We start from the raw sequence: 14,247 nt of genomic DNA on the forward strand, positions 1-14,247 counted from the left end.
AATCCTCCTACGTGTTGATTTTATGAAGTCTGATTTTACTTCAGACTCTCAGCTTGTGTTTTAGTAAGAAACAGTCCCCTCAAATGATGGTAATACAACACAGGATAATTAGCCTCATTCCTCCCATAAACAACCAGGCTCAGTGTGCCTCAGACTTCATCTGCCTCGCTCCTCAGCAATTTAATTGCCTCCCATCAAGTCTCATTAGCGGCCTTTTGCAAAACAATTTAAGGAATGTTTTTTTTTTTTTTTTAGAAATGTTTTTTTCCTTATGGTACTTTTGCTGTTTAGCATAGATGAAGGGAGCTATGAGACCCAAGGCACAGATAAAGAGTGATTGAAATCATGTCTCAGGAGTCAACAGAGTAATTCAGGCAATGTAATTTGTTGAAACAGCGGAAATATTCTTGCTTCTATTAAGTCATTCATTTTACAGCTGTGTCAGACAGACTATTTTCTAAATAGATGAATGCTAACACAAACCTTATTCCAGTCAGAGGAGGTAGCCACAGGGTCCTCAGCAGCTAGTGCTATACTACTGGCAGCTATAACCAGCAGGATGGACATTTCAAAGTACCTGAGGTTCACCACATAGTGACATGCTCGACGCACCCTGAGGGAGAGCATATGGCACAGAGAAGATGAGATCCAGAGGTCAGGTAGTGAGAGTAAGACTGTGCAGGCTTAAGCTGAACAATTAACATTAAACATGACATTAAAAATGTCCCAGAGGCGGCAGTTTATTCCAAGCACGTGATGATTGAAGTAACATCACTCTCTCATCACTATAATATTCTAAAGAAATTTACCCCTCCACATTGCTGAAACGATTACTGTGAAAAACTCCAACAGGAAAAACAGTAAAAAAAAAGCAGAGCAGTTTCCTGTGAGAGGCGTGAGTGGTGGCATCTTACGGGTTGTCAGGTTTGAAGATGAACATGCTGTTTGGAATCACAGTGTTGACAGGACTCGTTTCCTCTGCCTCCTCCTTCTCCGACTTACAGGTTTCAGGGTCCTTATTGTTGACTAGAGGAGGTCAGGAAAAGAAGAAGAAGGTGAAGTCCTCTCATATATTTCCCACATAGTGTGACAAGATGGTTTTAATCTAGAAAACATCCAGAGAGGATTGACTGACTCTATAGTGACGGTGAGCCGAATCTATGAAGACTGGCTCAGGTGGTGAAATGACCTCAAAATGCCTGAACTCTGGAGGCTACAATTTAAACTAGGTGCAACAGATAGGAAATGAACATGACTCTGCAAGTGCATGACAAATTTCTCATCTCAGATTTATTCAAAACCAAAATTTGCTCAAGAGTTTAGGAGACATTTACAGAAATGTTGCTGTGCCTTTTCTCAGTTTGAGAATCGAATGTGGCCGACAGTGCGTTCATCCTGTGAGATGTGGAAAGGGCTCACAATGATGAACACTTGTGGCTCATCTACACCATTTTCTTGAAATGATCCCTGCCCCAACCAAGTGTAAAAGAACAGAGTAAAGGTTGTAATGTCACAAGCTGTGAAAATCTAAATACATTAGCAAAGCACCTACTAATGTTACCAGCTAAAAAGTCACCAAACCAGCAACCGAAAACCAAAAAAACTGTACCAATACCTGTGATGGTAGAGAGCTCCAGACATGATTGTACATTGGGAACCTCGATGATCACACTGGAGCTGAGTTGAGATTTGTCCTGGTCCTGCTCCGTCTCTTTCTCTTCTTTGTCCTCCTCTGGGATGGAAGGTGGACAAGAGTCTGATTGCTGAAGAAGCTCTTCCTGCTTCTGAGGACACTGGTCACCAGTATGGCTCTGGTTGTCTGGTGGGTTTGTGCCCCTGACTTCATTCTGGTCACCCTGTCTGTAGAAGCAGAATTTCACAACACATTACTGGACAGACAGGCGGGCAGTGATTTGCCTACAGTATGGTTGGTGTTGTTTGGGTGGTGAACCTGAGCTGAGTCATACTCTCAAAGGATACTGTCAGTTATTAGTCTCAAAAGTAAAGTCAAGGTACCATAAACAGCATCACAGCAAGATCTAACATGCAGCCAGTACCAGGGCAGTCAGGGTTTTAAGGGTTTGGTAAGATGTTGACCAAAGTATAGCAATGTTTGAGTCTTTGTTTCACGTCACCACCATTTTATTAAAGCCAGAAAAAAATGAAGCACAGTAAAAGCGATGTCTGTGTTACATAACATCTCCAGGTCACAGAAAATCAGTGGCATTAAATGTACAAATGTGACATCCTGAGATTAATCTGAACCTGGACCTCTGCTGCACCTCATTCCCCCTCTCTTCTCCAAATCATTTCTACCTCTCTTGATTTTAATTTGATCTGTTTATCAAAGGTGAAACATACTGCCAAAAAAACATCTACTAAAAACACAAGCTGGATGAGTGGCTGTCTTGTCTCACCTGCTCTCCTCAGGTTTGGACACCTCGTCTTCCCTTTTGGTCTCCGCTTCCTTCTCCTCTGCTTTCCCTGGGTTTCTCTTCCTCTCTCTGCTGACCAAGTGACTTGCCAAGTGGCTCCCGTTGCCTGGAGATGAGCCCTGGCTTCTGGCTCCGCTCTGATGGTCACAGTGATGCAGGGCCCTCCTGTCCCTGATCCCGCTGAGACCTCCCATCTCAGGAGTCAGTGTGTCAACGTTATCTGGTGGTCTGAACTTCTTCACTGCCCTGTGTTGGCGATCGCCATTCAACCTGGGGCTCCGACGCTCGTTCATGGTGTTGTGACTCTGATTAACCTCCAGTTTTCTACTCTCAGAAACGGGCTCTGATTCAGGAGGCTCTGGTATGGTTGTGGACATAGAAGCACCAGGAAGAGGCACATTTGTGGGATCCAGCGACTCTGGCACTGACATCGGGGGTTCAGGTATGTCACCAGAGAGGGCGGCGCCCAGAGGCATGTCCACAGACACAGAGGAGCCTGAAGCCTGGTTCTTGGCTGGGGAGGCTAAAGGGTCTGTCAGGAGCTTCACACTCCCTGATGGGGTGTGCATGGCCTTGCGATGCAACGACAGTGGATGCCCGTGCTGGGCCTGGGCTGAAGCAGGAGGCCCGTCCTTCTCCTCGCTGGGACTGCTGAACAGGATCTCTCGGCTGGACATCTGGCGGTGTCTCCGCAGCTGGCTGGTCCTCTGCTCCCACACTGACATGGTCATCCTTTTTCTTCTCTCTCTCCTGGACATGAAAGAGTTAGAGGGGTTGAGTGGTGGGGGTGGGCGGCCCTCCCTGATGCTGCCCTGCGCCTCCTCCAGGGAGCAGGAGTAGGTGGGCCGGCTGCGGTGGATGGCTCTTTTCCTGTACAGGTAGGGCCGCCTCCTACGGCTTCCCCTGTGAAGAGAAAAACAAGACAAAAAGTCAACATGTAGAAGAAGACAGTTTTATTATATATAGTGCCACATTTCATACACAGTAGATTTAGATTTGATTTAATGTTCATTTTAGCTTGTCCTGCTTTTTATTGATTTGGGTTTGAAATGATTTTGCTTGTGCATCTGTGTACTCACCAAAAGTAAAATCTGATTCAAAGCAGTGTTTTCAAATGTACTTCGATGGACCTAAAATTCTACTTTCTAGGCTCCCTTTGCTTTTATGCAACAAAAAGTAACTTCATTTTATGTAAATTAGCAATCAAAGCATTTGTACCAAACAATTAATATCACAGTACAAAGCAAATGCTTTGGTTTGACGTTTGAGAAGAAAGAGCAATTTCATTTCAACATGAAGCAATTTACTGGATCAATGATGATGTTTGGTGATAAATTAATCAAGCCAGGAATTGTTGTGTGACTTTAATAACAAAAGGAGTAAGATGCAGAACGAAATCTGTGGAATAGATAGAAAAAAATGGAGAGCTTGGAGGTACAGGACAGAGCATGAACAGAATATTGTACAGGATGAGTCTGGGACATTTACCCATTTAAGAAAATCAAGCGGGCGTTAGTGAGAGATTCAGAGAGCTGAACAGACAGTGTTACTTACTGGAGCGTGGACTCTTGTGTGGTCCGTGTTATCAATGAGCGATTGATTGAAAACAAGACATTAGTGCTTTTGTGAGCAGAGACAAAACAGGCCAGGAGACACACAGCAAACAATCCTCAAAGATAATAAACTGGCCTTTCACACAAAGACCAAAGTCATGGAAACAAATACATAGACTGTTAAGGACATTTACCAGCTGTTCTGAATTTGTTATTCATTGCTTAAGGGTAAAAAACAGCCTTTTATATTTCATATTTAACTGCTATATGATGCATTCTGTTTGTAGCAGAATTATTTCCATTGCACACGTGAATAAAGGATAAATTTGGAGGTTTAGAAACTGACTTCACGCTTGATGCTTTTTGTTGTGTGTCTCCATTGGAGCCAAGCGGCACATTGACAAACAAGATGGTGGCAGTATTAGAAACAATTAAACAACATTCATAAACATCAACACTAAGCGCAACATTGATAAGAGGACATTTTAAATAGATGTTAGACAGTCGGAGCTACAGTATGGGCACAAGTAGAAAACACAGAGATGGGCTCCATCGGGAAACACAGGGGAAGAGTACATATTTAAATACCCTTTGAATAAAACCACCACATTGGGATGCAGCTCTGAACACCACTGCCACCTCAGAGCACTCACACATTTGCATTCTTTTAGGACATGCTAGTAGAGCCAAATTTATGTGCAGAGAGTATTAGGTTAGAGTATTCAGAACACTCAAGAGAATTTGGGTGAGGGATTAAAGACTTCACAATGGAAGAAAAACTGTACACACACTGAAAACACTATCCAAATATTACAGTCCCAGTATCATTTGTTGTATTGTCCGTAAAGAGTATTTTCAGTGAGTGTGTGGGTGTGTGCGTAATTTCTGTTTTTCTTCCTTTGATCATGCTGACCAGACGCATGCGTTCCCAAGGTGAAATTATCATCAGCCTCCAACATGCTGCATCTCCCTTTTTTTTATTGAGCAAATGCTGTCATGCAAGTTTCCTCAAGGTCAGCGGGGGCAGGTACTGCCGGGGTTTCATAGTTGACATCAGAGTCGAGGCTGGGAACCCTTAAAGTTCAGAGTGTCCTCTCTGAATACAGATGCCGGCCCAGACGACCCCGTGGTATTCCAGTCTTCTCTATGGGCTCTGACAAGGGCCTGACCTTCAGCTGGCTGAACTGACACTAATGCACATCTCTAGTTTTCTTTCTGTTTTGCTCTAATTTCATTTCCATGAAGTTTTATGAAAATGGCAAGGCCTCAAGAAAGAAAGAAAGAAAGAAAGGAAGAAAGACAGAAAGCAAGAAAGAAGAAGGTACATTATGTCATGTTAATAAAATGTTATCTTGTGAAATTTTCCACATGCCCATGCAACACACTGCTTGTTTCTCAATACACAGCGTGCATACCGAGCCAGAAGTCCCCACTCTCGTGCATGCACATGCACTTCCACCACCTATGACACAGCACTGTGCAATTAGTCCTTGAGAAAAAAAAACAATCTATTCTGCAAGCCGGAAACCTGGGCATTGAGAGAACAAGGTCATGTTACTTTATGAATCAAATTGTCCACAAGTGAGAGCACTTCAACAGATCAAAGCCTGCAAACACTTTATTTTACTTCCTTACACTCTCTCCTAGCCACGACATCCACTTTGCAGAGTACAGAAGTATGTTACTGTAATAAACACACCATGTTAATTTGGACACTGAGTAACCCTGTCTCCATGACAACAATATAAGCACCTCCCACCCCACTGTGGAACCAGTAACCATGGAGACATACACTTCAATTTGGAGAAAATTACAGTGCTAGAAGCAGGCGGAGGTTAGACAGTAGACCTTTCAGTAAAGACATATCAGTAAGTCTCTAGTGGGACAGCACTAAATACCGATTCCCTAAACAGGCTCCAAGTGACATAAGTCAGTGCTACAAGCTAGCACTTACACAGCACCACAACTTGAGGCTCTGTATTGATGACCCTTAGTCTTCCTCTATAACTGTTTTGCATTATTAGTAATCCAAATCTACTGCACCAAATGATAGACTCGCCATTTGCTGGAGGCTTCAGTGACTTGTGCAAAGTGTTAGCGCTGTGGATTAGTCCTATATAGACACTCCCTAGAGGAAGGAGGAGAGGGACAGAGGGAGGAGAGGAAGAGGTCATTCAGGGAGGGCGGCTGCACACAGCACTTACTCTGAAGACATGAAGGAGGACAGCGGTCCGACCTCCTTCGCTTTCTGGAGAGCGTGCTTCTGGTTGAACGCTGCCTCTGCTTCCTCTTCATCCTGATCAAAAGAGGAAAAAAGGGAAAGGCAGCTGAACAACTGTAACATCTGTGAGTTTAAATAATTAAACAGATTTATTGGATTGGACACGACAAAGTGGATAGGTTATTAAAACTCTATAGCATTAAGTAACAGACTTACAAGAATAAAAGCAGATAAGATCGGCTTTGTCTTTCAGTTATATCTTTTTTGTTATTCTCTGTTTTATTACCTTGGTAAGTTCTTGCGCATTGGCAAGATTATCCACAGCAATGGCCAAGAAGACATTCAGTAGAGTGTCTGGTCAAACCTGTGTTAAGGACTAATACAACACTGACACATAATAGTATTGACAATGAAAAACATAGTCTTCACCTCTGCAGCTCAGCTGGCCGTAATCCAAAAATGTAATCCAAATATGAAGTCTCATCAAAGGAAGACACATTTAGCTCACAGCCTCAAACAAACAGACTGTATACTATGTTACCTCTTTATCTGAAATGGCTGGTGAAGTGTCTCAAACATTGAGCGGGCCAAAAAACCCAGACACTTTTCTCTGGGCTTAAAGCTGAGTAACAAATGGGATTAAATTCAACAGGTGTCCAGAAACACAACTAGTATAGGATACAGATGTAAGCAGTTTGCAAAAACACAGAGTAATGAAGGATACAGTTCCCAAACAATGTGAGCACTATAAAGTAGATGGAGGACCACATGCCAGACTTCACTCCTCCTTGAGAGCGAATACCGTTGTACATAACCTCATTCCAGTCCTCTCCAGTCAGAATCTGAGAAAGCACACCCACAATCACACAGAATATCATCCACTGACCTCTGACCATTACACTCAAAATGCCTTTTCCGGTACACTGTGATTCACTGTAATAGAAGTGTGTGAAGTAGAGATCAACAATTTCGCAGGTTTATTTCCAGACCTGAAAGACGGTCATGATGGCTGCAGGAAAGGTGTCAAAGTTGGTCGGGGTGTAGTCTTCAAATATGAACCTGTGAAAAAGACACATTTGGTCTTTACAAAGAAGAGCTGGGTCTAGTATTTATTTATTTTTTTTCTGTCTGAGAAAAAGCTGTCCTTCTCCTCTCCGACTGGCTGGCTGATGGAGCTAGAGTTTGTTTTTTCTGTGTGCTCTGTATTCTAGAGGCCAGTTCATACACAAGGCCATGCTTGTCTAACTCAGCCAGCCTTTATTGAATTGACAGCTTGTGGGGAATGGCCTTTGACTCAAGGGAAAACTGCGCAACAATAGCTGTGTGTATGTGACAAAGGCACAAGAGTCTTAAATCTGTACCGAGCTCTCACTGTCTCTTGGTAAAATGACAACAACTGTGGACCACAGGACAATCTATTCTCTGTGTGTATTCAATAAAGAGGAATCTAGTTAACCATGACACCTACTTTAGCCTTGTTTTTATGTTTGTGAATGTGTATTTTCTGCAACCATAGGAAACGTCTACCGAGCCGACTGGGAGAGAAAAACAGTGTATTTTCAGTCAGAATGATGAGATTCGTCTCTCTGTCTGTCTAGTTTATCGATTTACTCCATTTCTTCATGAGTAAATTTCTTTTACTTGGATGACTGCTTATGAGTTTTTATTGTTACCTGCCACCGAAGAGCTGCATGCCAAGGAGTGCGAAGACAACGATGAAGAGGAAAAGAAGGAAAATGAGGGAGATAATGGACTTCATGGAGTTCATGAGAGAGACAACCAGGTTTCTCAGAGACGCCCAATACCTTGACAGTAACAAAATGCCAAGTTAGTGGAAAATAGACAAGAAAAACAATATTTCCCCAACAACAGTAAGAGTAAAAGCATGTGGCTTTGTTGCATTTTACTTTATTTCTGTAAGCAATATGAATGTCATGGGTGAACAGTTATATATTTAGGATTCAGTCAGTCTTTTTTTTCCAATTTATTTTGTCTCTCTGGGAAACTAGTTTTTGATTCAGTTGGTTGTTATAAATATTTTTGAGTGAGTGAATCTCCAGCACAGCTCAGTCTCCTTTATTGATTTTAAATATGGAAAACTGCATATCAAACCATCTTGTCAAACTTTACAGCAGCAACAGTATTAGTTTTCTGTCAATAGCTTTCTGTAAACAGCAAAATGTTCCTTGTAAACATTTCTTCAGGTGGCAAAGAGTGAGGAAGAAGGAGACTAACTTGGTGATCTTGAATATCCTCAGCAGACGGAGAGCACGCAGGACACTGATGCCAAAGGAAGTGCCAGGCCTGAAGAAACCCCACAGCACTTCAAAGATGCTGCCAACAATTACCTAAGGAGATATACATTTATAATGATTTGCAGCTTTGATTAAACACACAGTAACAAACCAATGTATACCAATAGTTATGACAAGGTGACAGAGAGAAGAGAAAGAAAGTGACACAAAAATGATGCAACAGAGGAGCACGGAGGAGGCGAGGGCTGATGCTGCATAATTTAAGAACGCACGCAGTAGAATTTTGGGAGAAACAGATACAGAGAGGGAGACAAAGTACTGACACTGCAGTCAAAGCAGTTAAAGGAGGAATGGAAGTAGAGGCGTGGCCCCAAGCTATACATCTTCAGAAACATCTCAGTCAGGAACAGAGCGAGGAACAGGAACTCTGCATAGTCTGGAACCAGAACAAAACCAGGAATTAACATACACAACTGCAATTACATGATAAAGCACTGATTTTCAGAGCCGTTTGACAGCTGTTTTAGAGGTGACAAGAACGGTGTATTAACTGCAGGAGCACTTCTCATATTTCACGCTACCACTCAAATGAAGTGTGACTCACAGAGGAAGCTGGACAGCCAGAGGGGCTGGTTGTGGTGAACAATGGCCACACACAGTGTGTTGAGGGCGACTAAGCCGAGGACCGTCCAGTAGAAAGTGTGTGTCTTTACGATGCGGCGGATTGAGATGCGCAGGAGACGCTCCTTCCGCCGAAAATAGGCTGTAGGACCTCGCTTGGCACTCCTGATACTTGCTCTGGCCATGGGGATGCCTTGGGGGAAAAGCGAGAGGTAGTGTGAAACTGCAGTCTAACAGTACTTGTACAACATGTTCCCACTCTGAATTGTGAGCTTTGCTTCCAACAGTGTGACGTTCACAGCAGTATGAAATGAGCACACTTTATGTGCCCATATATATTTATGAGCCTGTCCAGACTCCCACTCACCCACAGAGGAGATGTCACCATATTGTTCCTCCCCTGGTTGCCCCCTGACCACATCCATGCCTCTCCTCTTGATGGTGGTGGCTCTCTTCAACACTGCGGACGAAGCACGATGAGCACAAAAAGTACTAGAACAAGCTGCTCAAACAGTATAACTAATTAGAAATGAAAGGGAACATACTGTGAGGGCAGTAACACAAGGCCAAGTTTTGGGCAACACGACTGAGCAACACTGTCCAAGTACATTTTCGGCTTGGTGACGTCATGTTGAATCACTGAATAGATTTTGTGTGGTTGCATGCCATCACGGCCCAAAAAACTGCACTGTGTATGACCACCCTTACATTTTTAAGACATCCACAGGTAGACTCGAGCAATATGTAAGTGTGGAATATGATAATGAAATGAAAAGATAGCGATGAAGGAAATGAGGACCCTCTGCATGACAAGCTCATGCCTGTGAAGTTTTGGCTGAAAAGGAAAGTTGAGCTCATTAATGCTGCAGTTGAATGAGACAATAATGATGATTTAATGTTGGCGTAATGATCTAAACAACTGAAAGCAAACCTTCTGCTGCTATTTTACAATCTCCGTCATGGCATACCATGCTCCGAGGCGACTTGACGGTCCATGCATCCCTTATATTTGAGCCGTGTACAAGTGCTGCCATACAGTGTCAGGGGGGCACGCCGTGCAGTGCTCACATGCCAAGGTGAGTATGATGAGTGTGTTTTGACCTTTTGCACTGATGGATGTGTTTATGATTACCTTTCAACCTAGCCCACTCATACCTTCCTGCTACCTTGTGATTTCTGAATCTACCTGTGGTCAATATTTGCTTGAGGACTTTTTTAATATGCCATTGATCAAACACACGCACGCACACACACACACACACACGCAAATACTGCTGCCATTTCACAACCACGGGAGTGTTTGCTAAAGGCAGGCACACAGAGTCCTGTCAACACACACACACACATATACGACAAGTACATTCATGCTGCTGCCTTGTCAGACCAGAGGTTGCTAAGGCAACCGCAGTGCGCCACCTTTCTTTTTAGTCAAAGCTCTCAGAGCCTCTGCATTTATTTCCATCACAACAACTGGAGCCAATGTCTGCTTATATTACATGTTTGCATCATTTAGTTAATTTTTTTCAGCTTGTACCACACTGAATCAGAAACATATGTGAACAAGGAATTGCTTTCCCTTTTCTATGTTAAAGTGTTTGCATGTGTGCATTTGAGTGACAGTGTATGTGTGTGTGTGGCAAATGGTGTGTGAAGTTGGTGAGGGAGAGAGCAGAACAGAGGACGGTTCTCACCATATGTACCACCTGTACTGAACTCTGGGAGCCTCCTGAGAGCTGCCAATCAATCAACATTTAATAAAAGCCCTGCTGGTTTAGGGAGGAGGAAAGGTCAAAGTAGAGTTGAGAGGGTCAGAGTAGGTGCTTAGCTGCCTGTGAGGCACCGAGTCTAGAGATAGGTTTAGCGCTATCAGAGTTAATGCTCTCAATGTGGCATTGAGAGTTGTAGAGTGAAATGTAATGGTGATCTGTGCAGCTGCACCATGACAGCAACAAACTCTGGGCAGTTCACATCCTGAGTTGATATACTGTATTGAATATTTTGCAATAGGGGTCAAAATTAAAAAAAAAAATTCCAGTTCAGCTGTGAAATTTTAACAAGGCCAAGAATCTACAGCTATGCTAGTGGCTCTGTTGTGCTTGGTACAATGACAATAATTCAGTAAGATACCTGCTGGAGCCTAATGTCAAATTAAAACATAAATTTCATTGACACCGGATTTCCATAGGAACGCTCACCCAACTTTTGGCACATTTCACGATGTGCATTAATAAGCAGGTATAATATTTACCATGTCCTCCATCTTAGTGTAGTGTGTTAACATTTGCTAATACAGCTGTAGATGGGAATGTGAATAGTTTTGCAGGTATTTTGTCATAAACCAATGTGTTATTGTATAGTTTTGACCTGGTGATGGCGCTAAATGAAACATCAGAGGTTTACAAAAGTTGTGGCTGCTAAATGCTAAGTCAGCATGCCAATGTACTCACAATGACAACGTTAACACAGTTGAGTTGAGGCTGATTGAAATTGCATTAGTTTGGTCATAAAGTACTGGACAAATTAAAATTTTGACCTGTCGGTGGCGGTACATGAAAAGTCAGAGGATCACCAAGTTATTAGGATTCATCCTCCTGGTGACATTAATGGCTGTACCAAATGTAATAGTAATCCATCCAATAGTTGTTGAGACATTACACTCAAAACCACAAATGAGAACCTCCTGGTGACACAAAAGGAAAGTTATGATCTCCACAGTTCATGTGAAAGATTTTAGGGAACCATGACTGTCTGCAAAATTTAATGGCAACCTACTGATTGATTGTTCAGATATTTCAGTGTGGACCAAATTCTTGAACTGAGTGACTTGCTGACATTGCCATCTCGAAATGACCAACCAGATTTAAATGCCATTTACCTTCACTGAAAAGAGTTTTTATGCCTGTGTGCGTATCTTAAGAAAATTATGTGTTGGCCCTAATTTCGCAGACAAATAAGCATCACCGCTGTAACAGCTTGTGCCTGAACAGCCTTTATAAAACACAATTTGCCAGTCGAAAATTGAGACAGAATGTAAAGCAATGTGAGGGTAGCAGAAGGACAATGTGCACAATGAAACCAGGGAAAACAAAAGATTTCTTACCATCGAGGGCAGAAGGTCCTGGATTCTTATTCTCCTCAGCAAGCATCACCTCCTCTGGAAAGCAAGAAGTCAAAGTTTGATCAGAAATTAGCAGCAGATGGTGGCTCAGATGGAACGAGATATACTGGCATCTTTGGTAGCAATATTTGTAGCTCAATTGTGGCACAACAAACAGCTGACAGACAACACGCTACATTACATAGTCTTGTGGTCAACAATCAACAGGATAAGTCTTAAAGCTTAAAGTGAAACATCGATTTTCCCTTTCTCATTATGAGCCAAATTACTAGGTCTCCCTGAGCTGTGACTGGGACGAAAGCCACCTGCTCTGTCGATCCAGGCCCGGTAGCCGTTGAGCTCTCTCTCAATCTGCTGTTGGCGTCTCAGTTTCATGAAGGCCCTGCGGTTTTCCACCCTCTCTCTCTCCTTGGCAAATTCCCTGCAGAAACAAACCAAACCTCAGAATCGTTTATTTACTCTTTGAGGGTACAGGGATTTATGCTCAGGAGGATGAATAATTCCTCTTGGAGACAATCACTGGGGAAAAAGCGATTGATGTCTGGAACCAAGCTCTTCTCATTGTTCATTCAACCACAAGAAGCGGCGAGAGGTTAGGAGAAGAGAGCAAACCAGAGGAGGTCTCTTCTTTCACCGTGGAGGTAATGACAATTGATCCTCCATTAACCTTTTTGTGAAACTAATTAACTTGTACAGACTTTGACACCATGTAACAACACGGTTTGGCTTGGCAGTCGCTTCTGTGCCATCCACTCTACCAATCAGTAAAAAAGACAGCTACAGTATGTTGTCTGGCTAACAGACTAGCTTGCCAGATCTTAAATCAACAGGAGTATAAAAGCAGCTGTCTGTATACCTGTAACCCATTTCATAGAGCTCATCCTTTGGAGCATGTGGCCTATTGGTGAAGCCTCCAAAGGACCTGAGGACTAGGCTGAACCTGTGCCCGGTCTACAGATTCAGAGACCAAAATGAATAAGTTGTCCTTAGTAACTTAAGTTAATCCTCTTAATCCTCAGTTGGCAACTCATTTGTGTTAATTTCATTAACACAAATTTGTTGTACAGGGAGGCATTATCAAGTCATACAGTCAAACATTTCAAGTGCACCTACATTAAGCTCCCAAAAATGTAATGTAATCATGGTCCAATCACTATACTATAACTTCCAATTATGTGTAACCAGTGTGAGCTTCAGTCCAAATCATGTCACACAGCTCCTCTCTAGTCTGCCATGCTTTATTCACCTACTGTTTTGGGTTTTCATCAGGGTGGTCTCTGAGGTTGTTTTATGATTCCTCATTTACAGCCAAGTCAGTGAATAAAGGCTTTGTACACTGGAGAAGAGTAGTATGATGTGACTTTGTGTTTCACAGGCTGCCAATAAGAAGAAATAGAGGTGTTCCTTTAATTACCTTTCACTGTATTTAACCATGACAATGACTGATGACCAACTTAATACAAATATCTGGTAAATATGATGTGATGGCATGATTTATACCAGCTTCATAAGTAGACAAGGACTGCCTGAACACACCATTTAACCAGTGACCACCTTACAATTGCCAACAATGGCAACCATGATATGATAGAGGCTGCATTTCTGAGATGTAAATAGGCAGCCCCTTAACTGGGACACAGTTTAAGCCTGTTGATTAGCTTAAACTGAACTTGAACTAAAGAGTGAACCTACCCAGAGAGGACTCCCAGTACCAGGTTCAGGACAAAAAAAGAGCCAATGATGATGAGAGGGATGAAGTAGAGCCAGTTCCAGCTGGGGCCCAAGGCATCGTCGGCCTGGAACATCAAAAAAAGTTTTAAGCTCAGTAAAATCAAGTCAGGCTAGAGCAGACTCGACTCATGCTGCCACTGGGATACAAGACAGAAATACACAAGTGTGGGTGTTTGGGTGGCTGCTGAAAGTTTGAGCCCAAGTGCAGTGCAGGGTACCGAACAGAGACATTGTGTGCATTGATCTGCTCCAGCCTTGCAGAGAGAGTGTGGAGGAGAGTGGAGGTATTCTATGAAGAGCCACTGTATGAAGC

General features: G+C 42.8%; 1 protein-coding gene across 3 annotated transcripts in view; it reads right to left on the reverse strand.

Moving 5' to 3' along the window:
* LOC121182923 (voltage-dependent R-type calcium channel subunit alpha-1E) overlaps positions 1–14,247 on the reverse strand; it is a 91,396-nt gene that overhangs the window by 17,518 nt on the left and 59,631 nt on the right. For all 3 annotated transcript variants that reach the window (XM_041039566.1, XM_041039568.1, XM_041039567.1), the window contains exons 9-24: positions 13,896–13,999; positions 12,509–12,624; positions 12,186–12,239; positions 9,453–9,545; positions 9,069–9,278; positions 8,788–8,900; positions 8,445–8,557; positions 7,883–8,014; positions 7,199–7,268; positions 6,934–7,051; positions 6,496–6,563; positions 6,193–6,284; positions 2,418–3,185; positions 1,616–1,860; positions 915–1,026; positions 484–613 (exon numbers count right to left, since the gene is read on the reverse strand). In XM_041039566.1, coding sequence (XP_040895500.1) covers positions 484–613; positions 915–1,026; positions 1,616–1,860; positions 2,418–3,185; positions 6,193–6,284; positions 6,496–6,563; positions 6,934–7,051; positions 7,199–7,268; positions 7,883–8,014; positions 8,445–8,557; positions 8,788–8,900; positions 9,069–9,278; positions 9,453–9,545; positions 12,186–12,239; positions 12,509–12,624; positions 13,896–13,999 — 2,538 coding nt within the window. The remainder of the gene's footprint in view (positions 1–483; positions 614–914; positions 1,027–1,615; positions 1,861–2,417; positions 3,186–6,192; positions 6,285–6,495; positions 6,564–6,933; positions 7,052–7,198; positions 7,269–7,882; positions 8,015–8,444; positions 8,558–8,787; positions 8,901–9,068; positions 9,279–9,452; positions 9,546–12,185; positions 12,240–12,508; positions 12,625–13,895; positions 14,000–14,247) is intronic.

Source organism: Toxotes jaculatrix, chromosome 6, assembly GCF_017976425.1.
Source record: "Toxotes jaculatrix isolate fToxJac2 chromosome 6, fToxJac2.pri, whole genome shotgun sequence".
NCBI classification, from domain to species: Eukaryota; Metazoa; Chordata; class Actinopteri; family Toxotidae; genus Toxotes; species Toxotes jaculatrix.